Source organism: Megalopta genalis, chromosome 11 (genome assembly GCF_051020955.1).
Source record: "Megalopta genalis isolate 19385.01 chromosome 11, iyMegGena1_principal, whole genome shotgun sequence".
NCBI classification, from domain to species: domain Eukaryota; kingdom Metazoa; phylum Arthropoda; class Insecta; order Hymenoptera; family Halictidae; genus Megalopta; species Megalopta genalis.
In genome coordinates this window covers 7,198,595-7,223,101 of record NC_135023.1, presented here as the reverse complement: position 1 = coordinate 7,223,101, position 24,507 = coordinate 7,198,595, and the positions used below count along the sequence as shown (strand labels likewise).

The 24,507-nt window shown below is 53.6% G+C and overlaps 1 protein-coding gene across 1 annotated transcript; it reads right to left on the bottom strand.

Moving 5' to 3' along the window:
• Positions 1-76: 76 nt before the first annotated feature.
• LOC117226384 (uncharacterized) lies at positions 77-22,633 on the bottom strand. The gene is made up of 8 exons (XM_076525415.1): positions 22,188-22,633; positions 11,629-11,675; positions 8,254-8,384; positions 7,349-7,576; positions 3,324-4,003; positions 3,055-3,254; positions 2,562-2,730; positions 77-2,338 (listed from the first exon to the last, which is right to left on the bottom strand). The coding sequence occupies exons 2-8, from the start codon at positions 11,663-11,665 to the stop codon at positions 745-747; spliced, it is 3,039 nt and encodes a 1,012-aa protein (XP_076381530.1). The 5' UTR covers positions 11,666-11,675; positions 22,188-22,633; the 3' UTR covers positions 77-744.
• Positions 22,634-24,507: the final 1,874 nt, after the last annotated feature.

Below are 24,507 nucleotides of genomic sequence, written 5' to 3'. Positions count from 1 at the left end.
TGTTGCCTTCTGGAACGCGTCCAGACCTGCCTGCCTGCTTGCGTGTGGAATTCAGAAAAACAGAAAAAATCACGAGTATATTTTGTCAGTTTTTTAATATCGTACGTCACAGTTTATATAATTTACAAAGACATTCTGTATACTCGAGAACGCTTACTCGCTACTAATATCGAAAGAAAGGAAATCGGGACGACGAGCGTGCTTTCGCGGAGAACCGTGTACACGTGTCCGTGAATAATTTAAAGACGAAACATAATCGTAAAGTTAGGCGTAACCGTGCGAATATTTACAGACAAAACAGAATCGGATCACTTTAGCGTACCGCAGATTACGATAGAACGAATTCGACTAACTTCTACAGAACACTCCTCGACTCCTCGAGTCGAGAGAGAGACGCGAAACACGATTTATTTTGGAGTACCTCGATCATGTTGCCGCGCTCGACGCCATTCGACGTCGTCGCGATTATTTGATTACTTTGTTATACTCTTTTTATATATATATATATATTTAGCATTTTCTACCGAAGATCCGGAGCAACGAAGCGATCCGTTGCCCCGGAGCCTCGCGTGAAAGACAACGAGAAAGACCGACCGAGGAACAAACTGACAAACCCTCGCCTGAAGAGGATCGATCCGATCGATCGATCCCTCGGGAACCGGCGAACTCGGTTTCCAGGTCGAGCCGATTCCGCGTTACAGCTCGGCAGCTTTTTTTTTAAAGATGTAAACGACGCGAACCCTCTCAGTAACCGGTATAATCCTGCCACGGTCCCCTCTGCGGTCTGTATTGAGATCCGCCGAGCTGGATGGTCTCGGCGGGTCTGTAGTAGACGGTCCTCAGCCTGTCGTTGCTGGAGACAGCCGGCAGAAATTGCGGGCTGGGCACGAAGGGTTTCTGCTGTTGCTGGTTCACGGGCCTGGAGACCTTGTAGTTGTTCTCGGAGGGCTGGAGGATCGTGTCCCTCCCGATCTGCTGTCTGTGAAGAGGCAGGACGAATCCGCTCGGCAAGTTGGCTTCCTGATTCAAGGTAGGAGTGAGCGCGTCGTTCAAGGTGACATCGTACTCGCTCTCCGGGATGTCCTGCAGACGATGGGTGACCTCGTTCAATCGTTGCTTCACCCGGAAGTTTCCTGGCCCGGTCGGATGCTGCTGGGTCTCCTCGTTCTTAACCGCGGGAGCGTAAACGTTCGGGTTCTCGTTCACCCTCCCTTTGTTCCGAGACGCAGCCTCGCTATTTTGGGCGCTGGGGTAATCCTCGCTGGGCCATTTAGGCAGCCCCTCCTCGTAACTCTGTCGGTCCTCCTGATGGTGCTTCTGTCCCCTGACGAACTCGTCCGCGGTCTTCTGCGCCTCCTCCTCCCTCTGTCTGTCGGCTGGTCTTCGAACGGCGGGTCTGACGAGCGAGGTATCGTACTCTTCCGGCCTATGGTCCCTGTCCTGGCTGTTCAGAACCGTCTTGTACGCGTCGTAAGTCTCCTTCTCCTCCTGCCGCGGCTTCGTCTGCTGATTGTGCTCCGGGGGACGATCCTGGGTCTCCTCTTGCCCGTAATAACTCTTCGGCCTTTCCGTTGGCCTGTCCTCCTCCCTTCGAGGCGTGGTGGCCTTCGACCCGACCGGCGACAAGCCCCTAGGGTTCGCGTTTCCGCCTCTGGAAGGCAGGAACGGTCGCTTCACTATGCGAACCGCGGTCCTCGGCGAAGGAGCAGGAGGATCTTCGGGTTCGTCGTAGTATTCCTGCGAGTACTCGTCCGCCGGAGCCTGGTATTGACCATGGTCTCGTCTGTCCTCCTGGTCCCGCTCCTGATAGTCCTGCTGACCGGTCCTGTGGGACTCCTCGTCGTCCAATGGCGCTCTGGTCGTCGTGCCTTGAGACGGCCTCTGAGAAACTCTCTCCGAAGGCCTCTCCGAAGAAGGTCTCTCGGACCTGTCCGGCTCCTTCGAGTCGGTTTCTACCTTGTGGACCAGCTGCTCCGGCAGACAGGTGGTGGTGGTGGTCGCCGCTGTTGTCGTGGGTCTCTCGTAGCTGCCGCCTCTTCTGGCCGGAGGATCCGTGGTGTCCTGCAGATCCTTCGATCTCGAGCCAGTTCTAGGACGATCCTCCCGGTCTCTGTCCCCGGGTCGCGAAGAGAAAGGCCTCTCCTGCTTCTCCGCCTCCTGCGGCCGTCCCCTGTCGCGATCCAGCGGTCTCTCCGCTGGACGATCCTTCCCGCGATCCAGGGATCGATCCCTGCCGCGGTCAGCTCCTCGATCCCTGTCTCGGTCGTAGTAGCGATCTCTCGAGCGATCGGGGTGCTTCCTCGGCCGCGGATCGTCCTCCTCGTCCCGGTAACGCGGCCTGCAACGATAGATCCTTGTACCATCGATCGGGGATCAAGGCGATTCGATGGTTCTGTATGGGTATCGACAACGGCACGGTGTGAGTACGTTTTTTTTGTCGCGTCGTTGGGAACGGGTGTTACGTGAGTGCTGCGATATCGGTCGCCACGATATCGTGTAGTCTGATTAATCACCACAGACGAATATAATCGTATCAGTGTTGTGTACGTACGTCACCCTACCTGAAGGGTCGGTCTCTTTCCCGGTCCCTGTCCCTGTCCCTGGTGTCGTAGAAGTCCCTGTCCCTGTCACGGTAAGACGGCCGCCTTCTCATCGGCCTTCTCATCGGTCGGAAGTCTTCGTCTTCGTAGTAATCGTCCTCGGTGTCCAGCGGTCGTCTTCTCGGCTCTTCTGCGTTCAACAAATCGGCACAGAGTGAACAAACGATGGAAGTAGGTGCGGTAAAATCTCTCTCGTTCGTGCTCAGATTGTTCAGAGGAGGAGAGGAGAGGAGTTTTTGGAAAGAGAAGATGCGATCATTCGAGCCTTGTGGCTCGTTTTTACAGTTACCGATTGTCAACGACTATAAAAGCCGCAAAAGATTCGAATAATCGTATCTTCTCTTGCCAAATGGTCCATTTTTGTACACGATTTGAGCGCGAATTAGGCAGAATGGATCGAGGGCAGATAATCAGCAGACACGTTTGCGCGTGCCCGGTGTACCTGTCTAATTACCTGTCGATTGAACAGCGGGGGCCTTGTAAGCATATTTATCTTGTTCGGAGAGCGGCACGGGTCTTCTGATCTTAGGCGGAGCTCTGGGCCTGGAATAGACCGAAGACACAGGCGCTGCCGGCTTCACCAGGCTGTCGGAGCTCGCTACCGAGGCTGCCGAAGAAGACGCAGCCTCCTTGTCGTCGTACTCGTCCCTGTATCTGTAAAGAAGCCACAGTGAGCACAGGATCGACGGAAAAACGAATCGAGTTCTTTAATCGGCGAACCACCTTTTGTCGGAGTAGCGACGATCCTCGGTCCGTCGATCCTCCAACTCGGTGTCATCGACTTCTCTGGACCTTGATCCTTGATCGGGGTCCCTCGGCCTGACCCTGGTGTCTTCCTCGACAGGGTCCCTCGTTCTGCTCGGATCTCTCCTATTGTTTCTGCTCGGATATCTGTCCCTGGCACTGGTATCTCGATCTCGATCGTCCCTGACGACCCCCTCCCTCGTTCGCGGAGCATCCCTGTCCCTGAAGTCACGATCGCGATCCCGATCCCGGAACTCGCGGTCTCGGTCCCTCCTGTACTTTCTGTCCTCGTAGTCGTAGTCGTCCCTGCCGTAGCCCCTCGGTCGACTGTAATCGTCGTCGTAGTAGTCCTCGTCGTAGTAGTCGTAAGTCGGCCGTCTTCTGAACGGCCGTCTCCTTCTGGGAAGATCTCTGTCTCTGGACGAGGCGCGCCCGGTGGCCGTAGCCGGCGCCGGCGTCGTCGTCGTCGACGTGGACGTCGTCGACGTCGTGGACGTCGTCGCGGCCTTGTACAGGGCGTCGTTCCTGTGCCAGTACTTCTTCGAGTTAGCGCAGTCCACCTCCGAGACGAAGTGGCAGATGAACGTCTTCTGGTCGAACGCCGTGAAGTTCGCGCAGAGGAAGTCGTATCTCGTGCCGAACAGGCAATGATGGTACACCTTGAAGAAAACAGTTACGTACCAATTAGTGTTGGGTCCTCGATCGAAAGCGGTGGCCCGGCTTAATCGAGCGCGATGGAAGCGTCAATTTCGATTAGGCGACGCAAGGGTAGGCTTCTTCGGAGCAAAATGGAAATTCGGGGACACGGACGTTTCAGTTGGAAGACTGGGCCATCCTTCAGCGACAGCGTTAACACACTTTTCGCAGATGTTGCTAGACGACGGCCGCAGCTTTCACACCGAGGCTACGTGCGCGCAGGTAATTGCTCGGAGGCGCACGAGTGTGCATCGCGCAATGTGGAGTGCACGAGTGACTTGTCTCTGTAAGGAGATCCGCGATTGTCAGGCACGTATCGCCGCACCGGATTATCTGCGGGAATCATCTCGAATCATTCAGAGCACGTCCTCGCCGCGCCGGCTCGCTCGATGCTCGGTTTCGTTTCTCGAAAACGAGTCCCGACGTATCAATCGCCTCGATTCGCCGCAGCCGAGACGCATTCTTCCCTCTGCTCGCATCGCATGCGTACTCCTCGCACTTTTTTCCCCGATCAGCCGGATCCTCGCGCCTCATATTTTCTAAAGCAACTGCGAGAAACACGAGCACGGTAAATAGAACTTTCTCCGCCGTTTGAAAGAAGCAACGGAGTCACCGTTCGAGATTAAATATCGTTAAGCCGCGGACGCTCGAAGAGGGTTGCTAACTATTCCAACCGTTCAACCTTCAAAGGACTGCGCACGGCACAGGCATCATTCTTTTCTCTCCCGATTAATCTGCCAAACGGTGCGCGACATCTAAGTTTCCCTCGTTCCCCGGGCTTCTTTGGAAAGTCCGTGTCCTCTTCCGGATCGCTCTAACCAGCCTGCGTTGCGTATTTGCATAGCTAAAATGCGCTCTCCCTAAAACGACTCGGAACTCTGGTCGGTAAGCATCTCGGCGTGGCCTGGCCGCTCGAGCGGTTTCGCGATGACGGATTTGCGTAACGTTGCCGCCTCGTTAAATGTCAAAACCCGAGAGATCGGCCGCGATCGTCGATTTTACAGGGCCCCGGGATCGTTGGATCGCTGGATCGCCGGGCCAGCGCCGCGGATCGGAACGTTTCTTGAAGTCGCGCGGAACTCGGTGTTCTTTGCCGATCGGTATCCGGCTCGTTCGAGGGAAGGAAGTCGGAGCCGCGAACATTTGCATGACAATGGGCCGTTCGCTTGGTAGCCCGGGCAAGACAATCGATAAGGAACGATGGAAACGGGGTACGGCGTGCAATCGCTTTCACAATCGCGGGATCGAGGCGCGCGTATCTCGGAACGGTCAGGGACGGGAAGCGTATCGGACCGCGAAGCTCCTCTTCGGGTTGCTCCTCGGCCCCTCGCGCTGTCCCGAGGCTCCTTTGTCCGCCGAGTAGGGTAGTAGAGCCTGGTTACTGTGGCCTGGCCAATTACCGTGCCTTCGCTTTATTTTCAAGCATAATTAACCGTGTCTTTGTCGAACAAGACGCAGCAGATTTCTTCGTTCAAGTTCAATGAATCGTTTATTTGTACGAATTAAATATGTAGAAATTGAACAAGTACGTAAAATATCGCAAAGATCATTTCGATTTCATGATTCCGAATTCGCGAAATTCTCCGCGAAGCTTCGGAAAGTATTGAACGATCGATGTTCGGTAAAATAAATCGTTCCAAGCAATATATCGCAATGTTAATTGTATCGGTAAGACACCTCATCGATCGATGGATCTCGAGGTTCCAGAGTTTCTCGCGCGGTCTACGCCCCGTTCCCGTGACGCGATCCGGCTAGCCTAAGTGAAACGATCCGCCGCTCTAGAGCGTTGCGATTTTTTGCATCCGCATCTCGCCGGAGGACTCGCTTTCGTTCACGGTTTTCCGTAGTCACGGGGCATCGCGGTAGAAATCTGAAAGGCCGTCGCACGTTTCGTCTGCTTCTGCGATCGCGATCGCGATCGCGACCGGGCCGGGAAGGGAGGAGGCGCGCCGCGTCACGGATCGTTGACATCCGTTCATTACGCGAGTGGACGACACACCTTGTCAGAAAATCTTTCTCCGGCCAGATGACACTGACTTTCCTTTTCACTAGAGCGGTCACAATGCCCGCTTTTACTCCCGGATGACGATCGATCCCGGCGTTTCTGCTTTCAGGATAACGAGCTGGTTCATTCCACTCTCGGTTCCTGCGCTCTCGAACGATTCTCGTTCTCTGGCTCCTGACTGCATTGTCGGGAGAGAGGGTTTGAAGTAGCTCGATCCTTTCTACCAGCAGAATATTCGTTTTCTCTGGAGCCTAGCCAAGGGACTCGGGACTCTGAAGGATCATTACATGGGAACGAGTCGCTTAGGTTTCGAGAGGTTGCAAAGCTGGCTCTTCTAATTTAATTAAATTTAATGTATTTAATGAACGAGACAACATTTTGGCGTTACAGAGTCGTTAGCAGGTAGACGAAGCACGAAGCAGTTGCCGTTTAAAACGATCTAGAGTCTGGATCGGCAACTGCCTCGTGCTTTATCTACCTGCTAACGACTCTGTAACGTCAAACGGTTTTCTCGTTCGTTAAATACATTAAATTGAATAAATGAATCTAGGGGCTCCGTGTACAGGTCGAAGAGTTTGAGAAGCTTTTCTCGAAGCGATCGTCGATCGGTGTCTCGTATTTATCGAGTCAACGTGACAGAGTGGGCAGGTTCATCGCAGTGGGCCTTCGCCCACTGTTCCGCGAGAACAGCTACGACATGTAGATCGGTTCACGGACTGGACCCGCGATCGCATCGAGTCAAAAAAGGCCCGTTCTCGGTCGCGGCCGTGTTCGCGCGTGCCACCCAGAGGAGCCTGTCGCGGTCCCACACAGATTCGCCCGTCCTTCGGCCCGCAATTTTCAACGCGACTCACGCCACGGATTTTTGTTTCGTCCGGCGAGGTCTGTCGGACTGGCAGCGAATAATCTTTGCTCAATTACGGAGGCGGTTCCCGTTCCGAATAATAAAACAGAAAGATGGAAGGCGAACCGCTGGGTGCAGTGTCGTATCCTTGAATTTCTTGGGATCCTGGGGACCCCCGAGACTCCGGCAAAAGGCCGAAGGTTCCGTAACCGTGGCCGAATCAAGGCAGAACGTCCGCGTCTCTTCGATGCCGAAAGAGTTGTAGCAGGGTTCGAGGTTTCGTTCGGTCATCGTTCGTCCGAAGCCGCCGCAAAGCTTTTTCGCTAATTACCCGCAAGAAGCGTGGCGAACGGTTCGTAATGAATCGACGATGGGGCTGTCCTTTCGCATCGCTAATAATAGCTTGTTCGTCGCGCGATGTATCGGTGTCGCGTTAAGTGGAATTACAAGACGGCTCACCTGACATTTGTGAGGAACGCTGGCGTAGAATCCGTCGTGGAGACCGTCGCATTTGAAGTCGATGTCCTCGGGTATGCTGTTGTAGAACGGGTAATCGCTGAGATTGTAGCCGTTCAACTCGCGGGGTAGATTAGGGTCCCAGATGTAGTCGATCTGAGGGATGCCGGTGAGAACGTGGCCGGTGGTCGAGTTCGCCTCGGTGGTCGCCGGCGTGGTGGTCGCGGTCGGCTGCAACAAATTAACGGAATCATTCCTCGCGGGCTAATCGCGCCGCATTGCTCCCATCGGATCGCATCGCTTCGGATCGCATCGCGGCGTGCCTTGCGAACAGCGGCTATTTAACGCATCGCAGACTCGTCGCGACCAGCCACTGGCGCACTTTCGATGATGTCACGTTCCATCGCGAAGGTGAACCTGTCTAGCTCGTCGGGAGCCGGGAGACGATGGGATCCAGCGACGAGTTAATTGATCTCGCGTCACCGTGGTCCAATTATAGAACGACGTCGGGATAATTGAAAGACGTACCGGTACGAGGGGCGAAGAGATGGATAGACCGCGCTTTCGAGTGGAAGATGCACCTGGCGAACAGTCGCGGATGCGTGGGGCATCGTGACTGCGGTCGGCGCGATTTGCATCATCGAAGATAAACGATCTGCATGTTCTATTCCGGTACACGTAAATAATGCAATCGATGATGTTACTCGCGAGATATCGCTGCCGACTATCTCCACGGCGCGGCTAGGCAACGGCGAGCAGTTGGATCAGCGTTTCCCAAACTATAATTTACTCGACAGGCATAACGAAATACAGGAGCTCCGGGCAGGCTCGATTGTTGCATCAATATTATCCTTGATTCTCCGATCGTTCGGGGAAAATGATCGTTCGCTGGTTTCTAGAGGACTCACCTCGCCATCCTCGTTCTCGTTCTCGTGGGCAGGGCTCTCCTCGGTGGTAGTTGTCGTGGAGGTGGTCGCGATCTTGAATTTCGGCCTGGTACCCTTGAGCGCAGCCGAAACTGCATTGGCCAGAACAAGTCCTGGAATTCGGAGGAAACATTCAGAAACCGGTCGCGAACCGCGGCGAGGATCACCGGCGATCCATCGATCTATCCGTTTCGGCGGACGCGCGCTCGAGTGGGCTTTCTTCGGCGACGGTTTCGAGAAGGCGACGCGTCGCGTCGCGGCGTATCGCGTCGGACGGGTTCGATTCGTTTGAATACTGGAACGGGACGAGTCAGGCTCGCCGCGTCGCCGAGAAAAACAATCAAAGAGCTCCGGCTTGCGTAAATCGCGAAGAAGCATCGCCGTTGCGAAATCGACATGCGAGAAGAGCCGCGAGAGGAGCGTGTTGCAATTTTTCGCGGCGGCGCAGGTGAACGCGTTCGTCCATTCGGTTGGGTAATTGTTTTCAAGGGGATCAAGGCTGTCTATCGATCATTTCTCTCCCGGCAGCTTTCGTTGATCTATGCGCCGCCGACGTCGACGCTATTATTCTCGGCAGCCTTTCTACCCGCGGATCGTTATCGTTTCGCGATCGTTAACGCTGAATCTTTGCCCGCGAGCTGCGCCTAATTAATCCGAACCGGTTCAAGGTCGACGGATCGACGGGTATGGAGCGAACCACAGACGGCGTAACCCGTCGCCGTCGTCGTGGTCGTCGAAATACTTTCGCCGTTTCCAGCTTTCTAAGGGGACGGCTGGCGTGTCCGCGGGGTGAAATGCCTCGGGTGCTTCGTTAATTTGGCGCATCGGCTGAAAAAAACCGGTACCGATAAATCACTCCCGCAGCGCTCGACGTTATTAATTTCCCCGGTCTCCGGTTTTCTTCGTCCTCGGCCGATTTCCACGGGCCGAGATAAGCAACGAACGTTGTTTATCGGCGACAGAAATTTGTCGAAGCGGCCCGACGGATTGCGACGACGCGTCGCCAGCCGTGTCCTCGCCGCTGAAAAACGCACTCGTAACGGGATCGACATCGGGCACCGTCGACCGCGTTGCATAAAAAGGAATTATGGGAACGCGCTCGCATTCCGTTTGTGGGAAACGCTCGCGTGGACACGCCCCGGCCGGGAAACGTAACGGCGAAACGGATTTTCGTGACGAAACTCGTGCCGAGAAACACACAACGGCGGCGCGCCGGTTATAAACAAATCGTTGCCTCACCTCGATCGCGTATCGCCCCCCCCCCGACGATTGTCTACGCCCGATTTTCCCACTCGAATGGGAATGTCTTGACATTTTCGATAAAAAGGGCGTGACGACGTTGCCGAGTGCTCCGATCGCGATAATGGGCGTCGTCGGATCGAGTCGCAGATTCTGGGGCACGAGGATCTGCTCTATTGTTGCCTTTGTAATCGTATTGCCTTGGAAATCATATTTATCGTCGCACCGTCAAGGGTTGCAGAAGCTCAAAGTCACCAAAGTAGGGCAGTAAAAGTAATAATTAGACAGCGGATTTAACGATATTGGCAACTAATAAAAATTATTCAATAAATTAACTCAATCTTTTTTTAATTTCTGTTCCCTGCATTTGTCTCGTGAAATTTGCTGTCTAGTATAACAGCATCTTCTTCTACTAGAATTGTTTTTAAAGCAAACGCCCTAAACCGAGTAAGGAAGATTGCAGACATCTTTCCGGCCCGTAAGTACATATGAAAAATAAGAATGTTCGCTTCATTCGTAATATTATTATTTATATATAATATAATTATAATAATAATTATAATAAATAATATAATTATTTCAAACTTTTATTTTTCTTATCAGTTTCTTGCGCGACAGTTTAAAACTTGCCAATGCGTGGTATCTCTCAAAACGGTCTCCTTGCCGCAGGCCGGGTTTATTTTCGCAGGTTTTCGCTGTCCAATGGTAATGGACGCCGGGCCGGAAAGAGTTAACGTTAATGAAGAATTTAGTATGTATCGGTACCGCGATCGTCGGCCGCTAAAGAGCTTTTTCGACGAAATGAGAAACGGAAGGAAAGCGATTGCGATTCGTGCGATCGCTTGCAAATATCGCGTGCAGGGGCGAGGTTCGGTTCAAAGGACTGCATTAATGGCCGGCCCTGGATCGACGTTGGTTCGTCGGATCGGTATAGGGATAGGGATCGCGAAGGTCAGGAGCGTTCGGGAGTGGATGTTGGCACGGCGGCCGGGGATTTTTGTGGTCCCCGGGAGGCGGTGGTCGCGGCGGCTACCGATTCGTTCTGCGAGTAGCTTTCAAACGAGTTTTCGAAGGCCTCGACTGTCCCTGGCTCGAGCACAGAGTGGTCGACGCAGCCGTCGGACGGCTGAAAATGTCAGAATCCGCTTTAAATGTTAACGCCGGGTTACGTGGCTCAAAGCGTTCCGCTTGTCACAGCTATTGCGCGATCGGGCTCCTGCTGTCCGAACGAGTTTCAACTGTCCGGCAGCTTGTTTACCCGATCGAGCGTAGTTTCGGGAACCGCCTCCCGTAGGACAAAGGAACCGGGCTCGTTGGTATTCCCGGCCGGCGCAGTCTCTTCCTTCGTAGAATCTTCGCCGCGAGGTCGATTCGCGCGTCACGCGTCCCCCGCGCGTCCTGAATACGAAACGCGGCTGTTTCTGCTGCACGCAGGATCGACGCACCCTGCCCGAAACCGCGATCGGTGTGAACGAACCTTGAGCACCGATGCAAAACTCTCGGGTGGAAGGTCGACCTGTCTTCGACATTCCTTTCCGGATATGGAAAGTCCAAAAATACAAGGGACCTCCGTTTATCGCGGCGGTGCCAGCGCCTGGCGCCGCGCCGTACCGCGCCGAGCCTCGAGCAGGACTTTTACTCGCGTAGAAAGCCGTCCGAGGACTCTCATCGACCACCTTATCGACAGAGTCCACGAGGACCACGAACCGAACCCATTAACGCCCGAGGTAATTGCGAATTGCGAGGATAATCGAAAGCCGCGCGACGTTCCAAATCACCGCGAGTCCGAATAATTTCCCCGAAAAGAATTCATCCGTCTTTTTTCCTCGTCGTTTTTCTCTCTCTCCATCATCATCGATTTCCTTGCGAATCGTATAAAATGGATCTCGAGCAAGCAGAAGGCCGATATAGCGTTGAAAAGTGAACTCGTTTTGGAACTCGCGGCTTCCATTTTCTGCGAGCTTCGTTAGGAATACAGGAACTTGTTTCTTTTTTAAGAAGCGTGACGCACGCTCGTACGAATAACTTAGATCTCGAAAGGATGAAATTCCAGAAACACGACTATACCGCTGGTCCGATTCGTATCAGCGCACCGATGCCCACGAGGCAGCAACTTACCGTACAGAGCGAGCAGAAGCCACCTTTTCTCCCGCATGCTGGTGCAACTGCAACAAACGTGAAAGACTTTCGATTAAACGAATTTTTCCGATCTGCGTTATTCGCGGAACGGGAATTTTGCGGGGAATCGTCGCGGGGCCGCGTATATCGAGTTGCGGCGAGCATAATCGAGACACGTAGTCCCAGGCGTCGTAGACCGTACAGCCACTCGAGCATATGGGAACGGATAGGAACTTTCTCTGTGCTGTCACCACTGCTAACCATATAATGCAAGGATAATGTGGGTGTTATATAAATGCACGATCACGTAATGCCGGGTGTGACTTTGTCGTCACCGGCAGTCGCTTCTATTAATTATGAAAACCAACCGGAGAGTATCCTCTGGCGAGCATCTCCGAGAAGAAGCGAGTCGGGCGCCGCCGATCCGTCCTCGCGCGAGCAAACATCGTCTCGGCCGAAGAGAATACATATTCGATCGGCTCGCGTTCGGGCGAACCTATACCCGACGGCCTTCGAAGTTCGATCTCTCGTGATCCTCGACGAAAGAGAATCTGGTGAAAGCGACCTTGCCGGCTCACGATTTTGACTACTCCCGCTAGAGATTTCCCCGCTGCCCGGAGCCCGTGCGGCTTCGAAAACACGCACCTGCGGCCACTTGCGAGCCTCTTTCGAACCGCGATCCGAGAGATGATTTTTTTCTAGCGAGAGCTTCGGCTTCCGCTCGAAAAAATGTAGACCACTCGATCGCTTTCGACCGCGGCGCGGTATTATTTTCGCATTAATTAAGCGGTCTATCGCGCTCCAGTTCGCAGACGGCTCGTTATCGTTCGCGTAAAAGCGGCAGGAAAAAGATGCCGGCGCTGGTGGGAGGACCGCACTATGGAGATGGAAAATCTCCGCGCGGTTACACAAGTTTCGTTTTGTTGCTTTCCTTCGTGTCGCTTCGCCGCTGAGAACCAGCCGGTTTCCGAGGTACCTGGGAAATTCTGGCGCGTCTCTGCGTCCGGAAATCGCGGCGGTTGCATTCCGCGAATTATGCGGCTGTTCGACTGCGAAATAAACGGCCGCGATCCGGGTGTACCGTTTCCTCGATCTTTCCGCGGATTATTCCGAGTTTATCGGGCGGCGGAACGCGACACTCGGCATTCGTTGCCTTACGGTAAATTACGTTGCGTTACGACACCGGGTAACGGTCATCCCGCGGCCGCTAAAGGTCACCGGAAACGGCGACGGCTGGCACGACCAGTCGCCCGTGGTCGAATCGACTCCGATCGACCCGAATCGACCACGACCACGACTCATCGGTGCCGCATCGCGATCGACGAGCTCTTTCTCGGCCGCGTTTCCCTGCTTTCCGCGAATCGCGGGCGCTTTCCTCGACGTTCCCGGAACGTCCTCGTGATCTAGAACCAGCTCTTCCGTCGAGAGATTCCTTTGTCCGAACGAATTCGAGCCGAGGAAACCGTTCCGCCGCATAGCTCACCCTTGTTTTTCTGCGGCGCGGCCGCTCGTGATTTTTCATATCGACAATGCACGGAGGCGTGGTTGCAAAACCCGATAGCCTTCAAAAGCTGAACAGGCCGCCGCTCGGCAGGCTTTCATTTCCTTATGTTTGCCGTTCGAACGCCGGCCGACGCGTTCCATTATCCGGAAAATCGCCGCGATGAGTACGATTATTTATCAATCTTTGCTTGTACGTAGAAATCCTCCGAGGATTCTCGTCCTCGCTGCGGACTCGGTTTGAAAAGCGCGCACACAGCGTGCCTCGCAATCGAAGCCGCGCATACCGCACAGCGGGAGCACTGTTGGCGTTTGTCAAACAACGTCATTGTTCGCTCTTCTATCTTCCAGAGCCTCTCGGAATTTCTTTAGACAGTTCTCTGCTCTGGATGCAGCGGAGCTCTGCACAGCGAGATCGTAGATCCTTTCGAAAAAACAACTACGCAAGATCGTCGGAAGTTAGGGTGTTTAGTACGCGTTCGCTTCGTATGTTGCAATCGTGTCTATTTTATTTTCATTTTTATTAACACTTTATCATCGTTGCGTGGACTTTTTGTAGGAAAATCGTAACGCCATCCGCGGCGTAAGTAAAGAAAGCGAGCAGCCCGAGCAAGTTGAAATGAAAATTTCAGCGAGTTCCAACGATTATTTTCGCTCGCTTAGGCTGCTCGCTTTTTTATGGATGCAGGGAGCCCCGTGGAATCGGGTGATTGATGCAAGAGGCCTCGCGTCGTGCGGCTCGGTTTTCCACGGGAAACATAATTAGTTCGAACGGGGGCGTGAGAATAGCATGCGCGTTGCACCTATTGCAGTTCGGCCGGCGCGAGAGCGCGGAAAGATCGAAGAAATGGAACGAGCGTTCACCGGAAAAGCGAATCCGTCTGTCGAGGAGCGGTATCGACCGACAGGAGTCGGACGCTGGCTTATCAATGCACGACAGGGACAACAGCGGTCGTCGAGAGCACGGCGTGTGCAGCGGATTCCGACCGACCCGGCCGGACATTCTGCAGCAACGTTTTTCCCAGCGAGGCCATTTACTTTCTCGCGGGAGTAGAATTTCCCGAGGCCAATCCCGCGGATTCAGATGATCGTTAGGTAACCTTATTGGCATCGTTTCGATCGCGGCTCGAATCGAGCGGCGGATCGACGCTGTTTCCGCGACACGCAACGAATCGCCGCGAGGTCAAGGCACTGGACAATTAATGCTCGATTCTGGAATACTAATGCCAGGCGGCGACTATTACCGAACTCTGTTTTCTTCGAGACTTCTCGAAGGAAAAGACGAACTAGGCGATCAATAGTTATTTTTATGCGAACACGGACAAATACAGTTTTCAGATTCATATGTTGTGCGATATGGTTATCGAATGGAATAGGCTGCGATTCCTTAGATATTTTGATGGTGCAATAATTAACCCTTTGCGCTCTCGAAGCCATTTTAACCGCAAATCTAAAATAATTCTTCCGATTTACAGTATCTCCATTCTATATGACAAAGTGCATTTTGTGCATACGAAATTGAGTCTTGCGACGACTCATATAACAGTTAAACTTTTAACAATTTTTGAAATCTAAACTTTGATGATATAAACACGATTTTAGGACGTGAATGAAGAATTTTAGCGGTGTCTCGGAGTCACCGCTCGAGTGCAAAGGGTTGAATAATCGCTTTCCTGTCGTGCAGTGTTCGAAGATTTGTACTTTCAAGCGAGTTTTCGCAATTACTCGAGTCAGAAGCGTGTTTTATAATACGGGGACCAAATGATACATACTCCAGAATTGATCTTGCCGGACGACGATAGAGAACTTTCAGCGCATTATCGTCGTCGAAGAACTCGAAAGCTCCGCGAACAAGTCTCGTGAAACGATTTTATCATAATTTCGTTCGCTCTCGTGGATCCCGAGAAAATGGATCACGATGAAAGACACGGCGTAGCAATTTCTCGCAAGAGCAGTTTTCGTAATAAACATTTCCTGTGCTCCGAGCGACTCGATTTCAATGAAATTTGACGGGATCGCGTAAAAAGGAGCGCGCTCGTGCCACGCGAAACGACGGGAAACGGATTGGAGTTTCCAGTCGCGGGTGTTGTTAATAACGAAAGAGTTTTCGTTCCTTATTCGCCGGCGCACGGATCACGGCGTCGCGGCTAGAAAGTGTCTCATCCGAGCGATCGCCCCGTCGTAATGCAGAAATTCGTTGGCATTCGGTTCGCAGGCTGCACAGTAGATCGAGACGTATCTGGTCAGACGTAGCGCGATGCACTCCCATGCGCATCGGTATTGGGACACTGCACGGCTACATGAAACCAGGTGATATTTCATCGATATTACGTAAACCGTGATGGTCTCTTGATATTGTACCAGCAGAGCCACGTATGCAAGTGCATGTAGGTGCTATTTACATAACCATTCCGCCCGCGTACTTTCTATGCTGTGTTTTATTCGAAACAAAATTAATTGAAGCCGGTGGTTTTGTAACGGGGCTGATCCATAGTTACGAACACCAATGCGTTTCGCTGCGCATCGCCGGCATTCCGCGTAATAACGTTCCGTGCATTCCGAGATATTCGATAACGGGCAAACCAAAATATTTATTTATTTATTTGGCAACAACGGACCGAATACCGCTTGAATTTTTCTACGAAATTTCAGCACGATAGTAATAATAATAATAAGAACGTCTTCGACAAAGAAAATACCGATTCGAACGCATTGAAACGCGCAACATCTTGCGCCGAACGCGCGTTACAACACGGTAAAATGATCCAAAGAATGCGGTATTTTTCTGCTTCGGAGCCCTGACATTCTCCAGATCGTTTTTCGCAGATAGCGCCACGGTTCCGCCCGCCACGCTAAATTGTTAATAAAACAGGTTCGAACGATTAGCATAGTGTTTACAGTGTCCGGCCGCGAGTCCGTTCGAAAGGACGGTGACGTTAGACCGCGAATGCGGTTTTCCTTTGCGACGCCGGTGTTTTGCGTCGTCTAACAGAGGGAATCGCTACTTTGTATGTAGAAAGTGTTCGATTGTGCAGGCGAACGTGCCTGCCGCCGCTCGTTCGTAGAATATGGAACGAGCGCGACCGTGTTGCGATCGAATTTGCTCAGGTGTTCGACCGGTCTGTCGTAACCCGTCGAAATTGAGGCACGAAGGCGGATCGATCGATCGCCGATTTCGCGGCGTTTCCCTTGGAACCGGACCTTGAGTCCTCGGGAGCCGACGTCGGCCACCGGGAGACATGAAAATCGAGCATCGCCGTGGCGAAGGCGCGGCTTAATGCTCGCTGGCTTTTCGTGTCAAGGCGCCGGAATTATCCGGATCGGCCACCGGCGAACCGACTCGGCCCGACGCGCGAGGATACGTTCGATCTGCTCGTTTCCTCTCCGAAAAGAATATCGCCGATTGCACCACGGAGACCGGAAGCTGCGTCCGGAACAGGCGGTCCGTTAACGTTTTGAAACGCGCTCCGGCTATTTATCCGAGTTTTACGAGCGCGATCGCTTCGCGCTCGGGTTACAAGCTGAAATGCACGCTTCCAGGATCGAGCGTCGGCCACGATCGTGTTCGGTAAAAGCGATCGGTTTACGTAATCGCCGGTCGATCGATCGGTAATCGTTCCCGAAGCGGCGGAACGCGATCATCGCGCTGCCGGATTTCTAAATTTCGCGGGCTCTCCGGCCCGGTTCGTTCAACCAGGAATCTAACGCCGTACGATCGACAAGTCCCGAATTTTTGCGGTGCCGATCGGCGACGCCCGGGGACCCCGTGAGAGGCGGGTTTCGCGTTTCGCGTTCGACGCCGGCGAGAACCGGCTTCGGGAATAAATGATTTCACTCTCCGCGGGCGAATTAAATTTATTCGACCGTAAACCGGCGTTCGCGTCGTCTTGTCGGCACATTGTGCAAGTCGGCGACGCGTTACGGTCCCCGGACCGGCGAGTTTCAACGGGCCCTGTCTTGTTCGGCACCGATTTTACGAGTTTTCGCGATGGTCGCGTCGTCGAGGTATCCGCGCCGCTAATTGCCCTAATAATAAGCGAATCTTATGCGCTCTCGGCGGGCGCGGATTCGTAAAGTGCACGGCAACTGCGACATTTACGATCGTTCCCGAGATTCCAGACTCGCGGTGCCGTTTTGTAAAGTGACTCATCTATTTAATTTTTTTACCGCAACCATAATTCGTCTCGATGCGGAACCCTGATCTTTTATCCATTTATTTATTTATTTATTTATTTACTGAGAGAAGAAATCAAGACAGACACGAAATTATAGAGCGGTATTCAAGAATTGGTCTACCGATGGTATTTCTTAATTATGGCCGCAGTGGATGAGACTCTGCAAACCGATCCGATTGCCAAACTGCTGGCGAGCCACGATGGGAAATCCCTGAGGAACAGGAAACCGACATCGTTGTTCCACGAATTTCTTCCTTGAGAGAGAAAGAGAGGAAGGTGGAGACTGCCCACTATAATTAGCGCAATTAATGTGTCGCGAAGTCGCAGCGCCTCTCGCCTCTTTCTCCCGACACGGCGGCAGCGGTAGCAACAATCGTTCCCCCGAGAGAGCATAACGAGGCTGATGCTGAGTCGTACAAGAGATATTTTCACGCGGCTTCCTGCCGCTTTAGAAATTATGGCCGCGTCCGTAAATTACACGGACAATCGGACCACGGTTCATCGAGCGATTACCGAACAGCCGAACACTATTGCCTGTGGCTGAAAATTCTAGAGTCGTCGATCATTCTCTCTGCCTCCGAATTCTCTCTCTTTGTCTCTCTCTCTCTCTCTCTCTCTCTCTCTTTCTCTCTTTCTTGCCTGTCCTCTGCGCAATTATCTCGAAGATGATTGCGATACGTCCGAGCGATTGCGCAACGGCGTTTCGTCTTGCAGATTACACGGTGTAACAACACCTCGATCTCCCGTGCACCGTTCCCTCGAAATTCGATAATAAGGCGAGTGTCATCGAAAGCGGACAATCGCGCAATATTCACGCGTGTCTCGTAGAACAGCCTGACACACTTCGTGCTCCGTTTCGAAAGCGATGCTCAAATTTCGCTTTATCCCAAGGCGAGAAGGCTTCGGAATAAACCGCTCTTTCACCGTGATTCCACGCTCGGCTATTTATTTCCTGGATGGATCGCATACCTTCTCGGCATCTTGTCGCATCATCGTCGTACATTCGGGAGTCGCGGAGGATGCCGGGCCGATAGTCGCGCGGATCGGCCTCGAGATTTGAGAGAAGAAGCGTTTCGAAACACCGTTGTCCGAGGAATCGTGACGAGAGGCCAAAGCGACGATAAATTTCTCGGCTCGCCGAGGTGGCTGACGAGGCCCGGCTACGCGTTCCTCTTCGATCGGGACTCTTTAAAAGGAGCACCGACGTGGCTCCGCGACCTCCGACAACCGCGATACAATGGGGCACCCTTCGATCACCATGCTCTTAAGAGGAAACACCGCGAAACTGCGGCGCGAGCTAACGTTATTAGCGTGTCTTCTTTAGGCCGTAATTATTGCGTGTAAACACGGTCCAGGCGGCGCTGGCGCAGGGTGCAGCGAGTTGTTTTAAAACCTGTCCCAGCACCTAACGGTGCAGCGCGAACTGAAATTGCAGATGAAGTGTACGCCGCATGCAAATGGAATAACAACACCTGGTTGCTAAACCGCGGTATAATTTACATCAACTGGCTGGCAGCCTGTGCTTGGCCGACCAGATCCACGAAATATTTACGGCGTTAAATCCTTCGTAAGGCTGAATTCATTGCAGTTGTTATTTCTTCATCGTTCGCTCAACGGGATCCTATGAACGTTCATTTTTAGCGTTCGAGCGTTATGGATGTAATCTATCGCTTCTTTCCAGGTTTTGTATACTTCCAACGGTATTATCCGATCGTTTATGGTTCGTCTCGCTATCGCTTTTTCTACTTTATATCTTCTCGTACAAGTTAATTTTCTGTCAATGATCTTCCGCGCGAATCGAAGGGTCTATCTTCGAGCAAACCGTCTTTGCGTCCGCTGCTACGAGTTGATCGATCGTTTCGCCAATTATTTCTCGCGCGCATGAAAGGGTCGTCTTCGAGCAAATTGCCCGGGTCTCGGACTCCGTCCACCGAGTACGCGATTCGCTAACCTTTCGGTAGGTCTGCGTAGGATGAATTCGAACGACGTCGACCGCGTGACGAAACACGTCTTCGCCACGGCTATCCAATTACACATCCGTCAAAGACCTGCGGCCATTACGCGCAATTATCTGTCGGGTGCGCGCGCGCGCGCGCGCGTCGCCGTTTATTCACCCGATCGGAATCCGGTCGGGATCGGGCAGAGGCAGAAATTCGCTCGGTTTTCGTAGCGAATCGCGATCGTCCATTAAGCCTATTCCGGCGTCGCGATTACGGCGAAGTCGCTCGTTTATTTTTCCGGCGGCGTAGAGCGGGAGAAAGCAGAGCAAGCGTTCGCGAGCGTTCGCGAGCGAGCGGGTAGGCGAACGAGCGCGCTCTCGTGTCGTAACGTAACGCCGTCGCGCCGTGCCGAGCGATATTGTTTATCGAAACGGATTTGACAAAATCGGCGTCGACGTGTCGATACCGCTCGCCCAGGAAACGTCCGTTTCGATTTGCCTACCATACGGTTACTCGAACGAGCATTACGGCCAATATCTTTCGTAGCGACCATACGTTTATCTTTGCCGATCGATTTTCTTCCCCCACGATCGATTCTTCGTCCTTCTCCCTTTCGTTGATCGTTCGTCCTTTGGAGATAATCGTGCAAGAGCCGTTCCGTCTTCTGCAATGCGAAATTTTACGTCTGCGCATCGTGCAAGTATTTTAATGTAGAACACCGGCTAACATTTCGTTCCGTTTAATTTTAGATACTACAGTCGTGTGTCTACGCTCTAGTAATTACAAAGAACGGACGCAATTAAGCCCAGGTGTTGTCCGAACATTCTTGAAGTAAAGCGTCTCGAGCGTGAATATAACAGCGAAAGGAAGGAATGATATAATTCAGGCCATCGGAAGGAAAAATCCGAGGAAACCGCGACTCGTTGCAACGAGGTGCACGCTCGATCCGAGACCGGTCGCGAATTGCTTTCTTTCCGAGCGCGATTTCGTGGCCCTGGTCGAGTAATTAGGCCGACTAGGCGTGTCTAACGGGCAGCCGGCGAATTAAATTCACTTTCAAGCCCCCGTGTACATACAATCGGTCGCGGAATCCGTCGATCGAAAGTGAACGTGGACGCGTTAGAATGCGATAAGGAGGAAGGAGAGAACGAAAGGAACAGATCGGGAGAAACAGAGAGAAAGAAATAGAGAAAGAGATAGAGAGAGAGAGAGAGAGAGAGAGAGAGAGAGAGAGAGAGCGGTTGGTCGCACTGTCGAGGTTACGGAAAACGCTGGGGATTGATTGTCTGTCCTACGAGCATTGCGTTAATCTTTATAGATCCAGGATAAAAATCCTGGCAGAGACTATCCGACGCGTAGGACGATTATCGGATCCATTACTCTCGCTTCTGATCGCTGCTTTCGTGAGCCGTGTATCGCGGGAACAGTGGTCCGACAATAGACTGCGCGACGGGAAGCATAAATCGCGTTTATGGCGCGTTTCGAGCGATCGAGTGCGTGAGAACGGAATCGAGTCGTGACGGGCCCGAGTATCTCGTCGATGATCTCGCAGGATGCGCCTCGAGGATTTCATTTCCTTGTACTTGCAAAGTACAGCTGTTAGGTCAACGGGAACACTCGCACGGGAAAACTCGAGACGGTTTTCCTGGTGCGCGCGCGCGCGCTCGCGTCCGATTGCGTGCGGCCGCGAGTCGCGCGGTGCGCGCCGGCGCGGTCTGCATCGGCACGTGCAACGTGCAACGACCGTTTCCTAAAACGAAACTCCGCCGCTCGTTAGGCGATTCGGCTCCCCTCGTGGAAGTTCGCGATTCGGAGAGATCCGTCGAAGTCCGCGCAGCCTCGGCTCTCTTCCGGCGATCGCGCGAAAACGCGAAAACGCGAGCGAGCGAGCTTGTGCCTTGCGGTGCAAACCTACCGCCGATATTTTTTTCCTTTCACCGCATTAAATATCGCCGGGCACACGCCGCGCCGGGCGTAGGAGTCGCGCTCCTTTACTTTTTTTTCTGGCTCTCCGTCTCCGTCTTGTCGGCGGCGGAGGAAAAGGAACGAGTGGAAAGTGGCCGGCGAATTCGAGGATAGAACCAGTTCGCTTTCGTTGTCATCCGGAGGTGTAAAAACGTGTCGCCGAAGCTCGAGGAGGATGCGACGGCCGGCGAAAGTCCTGCCGGCTCGTTCGTCCTTTCACGACCTCCTCGATCTATCCTCCTGCTCGATCTCTTTCTCCTCTCCGTCGGTCTCCGGCAGCTTCGAAATCGATCGAGCCTACGCTGCTTCTCGGCCGCCTCGATCCCGAGTGAAACAGCGTCGCGAAACCGGGAGAAAAGCGTTTCAACGGCTGGCAACAGCGGTCGCGGTCTCGCTGTTTTCTCTTCTTACGAAAATTTCGCGCGTCTAAATACCAGAGCGTTGCGTTACGCTTCCAATCTGCTCTTTTTTCGACTGTATCGGCCGGAGCGGAGAGCCGAGCGGTTTCACTAGCCGCGAGGCGTAGGGTACGGCCGCTCGCGATCGTGATCGCGTTCGCGATCGCGTACGCGCTTTGGCTCACGTGGTGGAGGGATTGTCGCAAGAAAACGCTGACATTCCGCCAGCGGATTCCAGCCGAGCCGAGCTTCTTCTCCGTCCGCGAAACACTATGATTACCGGCGTTTAGGTAATACGAATTTCATTCGGGCTGTCTGAGCAACAACGGCGCCCAGCCACTTTCGCCGCGATCGTCGCGCGAGTTCTCGCGCACCAGGCCTAGGCTGATCGGACCAACGATCGAGATCGACGATCGAGACGCTCTTGTCTCGCCGGTGGCCGATCGATCTTACCGCGGTTCGTCGCGGAAAATCGCGTTTGCCCGGACGATCGGTCTCGATCGCGTTCGCAGAACGTTTCGCGATACAATTACGCCGAGGTTTAGGCGAACGCAGGGGCGTTACGATAGAAAAGCACAGACCTGTCTCTCGGCTCCGTTGATAGGTTCTTCTTTTAATCCCTCATGAAAGCACCGTCCTCACATCGAGGCGCACTCGAAATACAATATTCTCGCACTGTGAGAGAAACACTGTCAATTGGCTGGGACTGGAGCGAATACAGGGGCGATACACGGAACGTCTTTGGAATCGGGATTTTCGTGAGGTACCACCGCGAAAGACCGCGTCCGGTCCGGCAAGAAGACTGCGCGATGGAAGTGGAAAAGCCAGCAGCAGGAGCGTTGTGCTCCGGCCAGCGTCGTCTGGTCGAGCTTTCTACGACCGAGGATAAGGTCGAGGAGGGGGTTCCGAGGCCCATGGGCGCAGCAGCGGGCCCCGCATTGGCGTGGGTCCCTCTCGGGGCACCGGGCCCCGGGCCCGGCTCGTCGCGAGGGAAGGGAAAGGCGAGAGCCGAGCAGAGCCGAGCGGCACCTGCGTCGCCACCTGATCGACTCGCGACTCGCGATCGCCGCTCGAATCGAATCGAATCGAATCCGCCGTCCTACGCTTCGCCTTTCAAACTTGACTCGGTTGCACGGAGCCGTTAGAAGGCCGTTTTCCGCGGCACCGTCGTCGTTGTCCTTACTTTTACCAGGATTTTTTGGTTCCGCCCTCGCCGCGCCGACCCGCGCCGCGCCGCGAAACGATCTAGCGCGGCCGAGAGACAAAGGGTGGATCCGGAGCGACCGAAAGGTCTCGCGCCGCCTTCAGGGGATTCCTCGGCCGGAGGAATCCATTTTCGACCGAACCCATCGGGACTCTTCGGGGTCGTTGAAAGTTTTCGAAAGATCGATCGAAGAAACCGAGTGAAAGTGGAACGCACCGCGTCCGCTGACAAAGGACATCGACGAGGACAAAAGCGGCGAGACCCGCGAGCGTGCGTCGCAAAAGGGGATCCTATTAATTGATAAGAATCGCGGGCGCCTCGTTGCTCGCCCCCTCTGTCTCTCTCACTCTTTCTCTTTCTTTTTCGACCGCCGTCCTTCTCCTGGGCGATGGTCGTCGTGCATAGTTGTTTAGAAATAGGAAGTTCGGTTTCCCGTGACGCTTGCGCGACGATCCTTTCGCAATCGAACGGCGTCGTGCTTGAAAAAGTGATCGACTCTCGCCGGGAGCCGAACGGCTTTTCAATAAATTAGCTTCAGGGTCGCCGCCACCGCCGCCATGCGAATTGAGTTGTTGATGCCGAATAGAGCGTGCGTCGCTGATTCGTCGCTTCGGGATTTTAAACGGGTCCGTTCTTTACCGAGCCGGCTTTAAAACGATCTATCGGCGAATCCCACGCGACTTTCGAAGCGAAAAGAACGAGTGCGGCAGGTAAGCTGCCTGCTTCTTCGAAGCCTTTCTTCCCGGAGACCAGGGGGCTCTGCATCCAGGTCCTCTATTTTCTCGTGTTCTCGTGCACGCGAGACTGCAGTCGGACAGGACCTTTTTAGCGATGCTACCCCCTCGATTCCTCTTACAGAGACGTGATCTACGACGGTATCTTTTATAATAACTCGAAAGGAATGCCACGGAGGATGTTCCATTGGGATTTCATCCCGAGCACGGACTATCTATTCTCGACGATACTAGGAACGTTTCGGAACTGGACCCTTGTCCTTAGAAGGACTTGCTTCCAGCTGTTCGGTTCTGTACGAAACAGCTCCACGCGGTGTCAAATGTACGAGCAAATAATCTACAGCTTTCATTTTCTCGAGCAGCCGTCCGAACGAATCGCCCCACAGGCCAACGAAACGATGGCACAACGGGATCCTTTGTTCTCCTAAAAGTCGCGCATCTTCTATTGACACGCCCGCTGATCTTTGCAAGAAGACCGCGAAGTATTCGCGGCCGGGGCGTAGGATCCGTGGTATTTGCGACGATGAGGTCCTTCGCAGAAGGAGCGTCCCGTCGCCGCCGCTTTGTTTTCCACGCCCGCGGAATAACAAAGCGTCGCGTGCGAATCGAAGAGGCGCATGCAAATCTTAATAACCGTTCGGACCATTTGCAACGGCTTCGGCGCTTAATAATAGCCCGGCGACGACGGGAATGGCAGCCGGCTGGGTGCGTTCTAACAGTTAATCGCGCGCGGATCCGACGAAACGGGGGACAGAGCGAGGAACGATGCGACCGGTCGTTTTCTTATTTGCATCGCGTCGCCCGGCACGTCATCGGAATAACGGCATGGCTCTCGATGACTTTGGCCTTGTCGTTCGAAAATGTCTTTCCGAACGCGGAAGAGCCGTTTCGTAAGTGGGCGCGCCAAAATTTCTATCGATTTACGTAACGCCGCGGAGCGACGATCGAAATTCCACGCCGCGG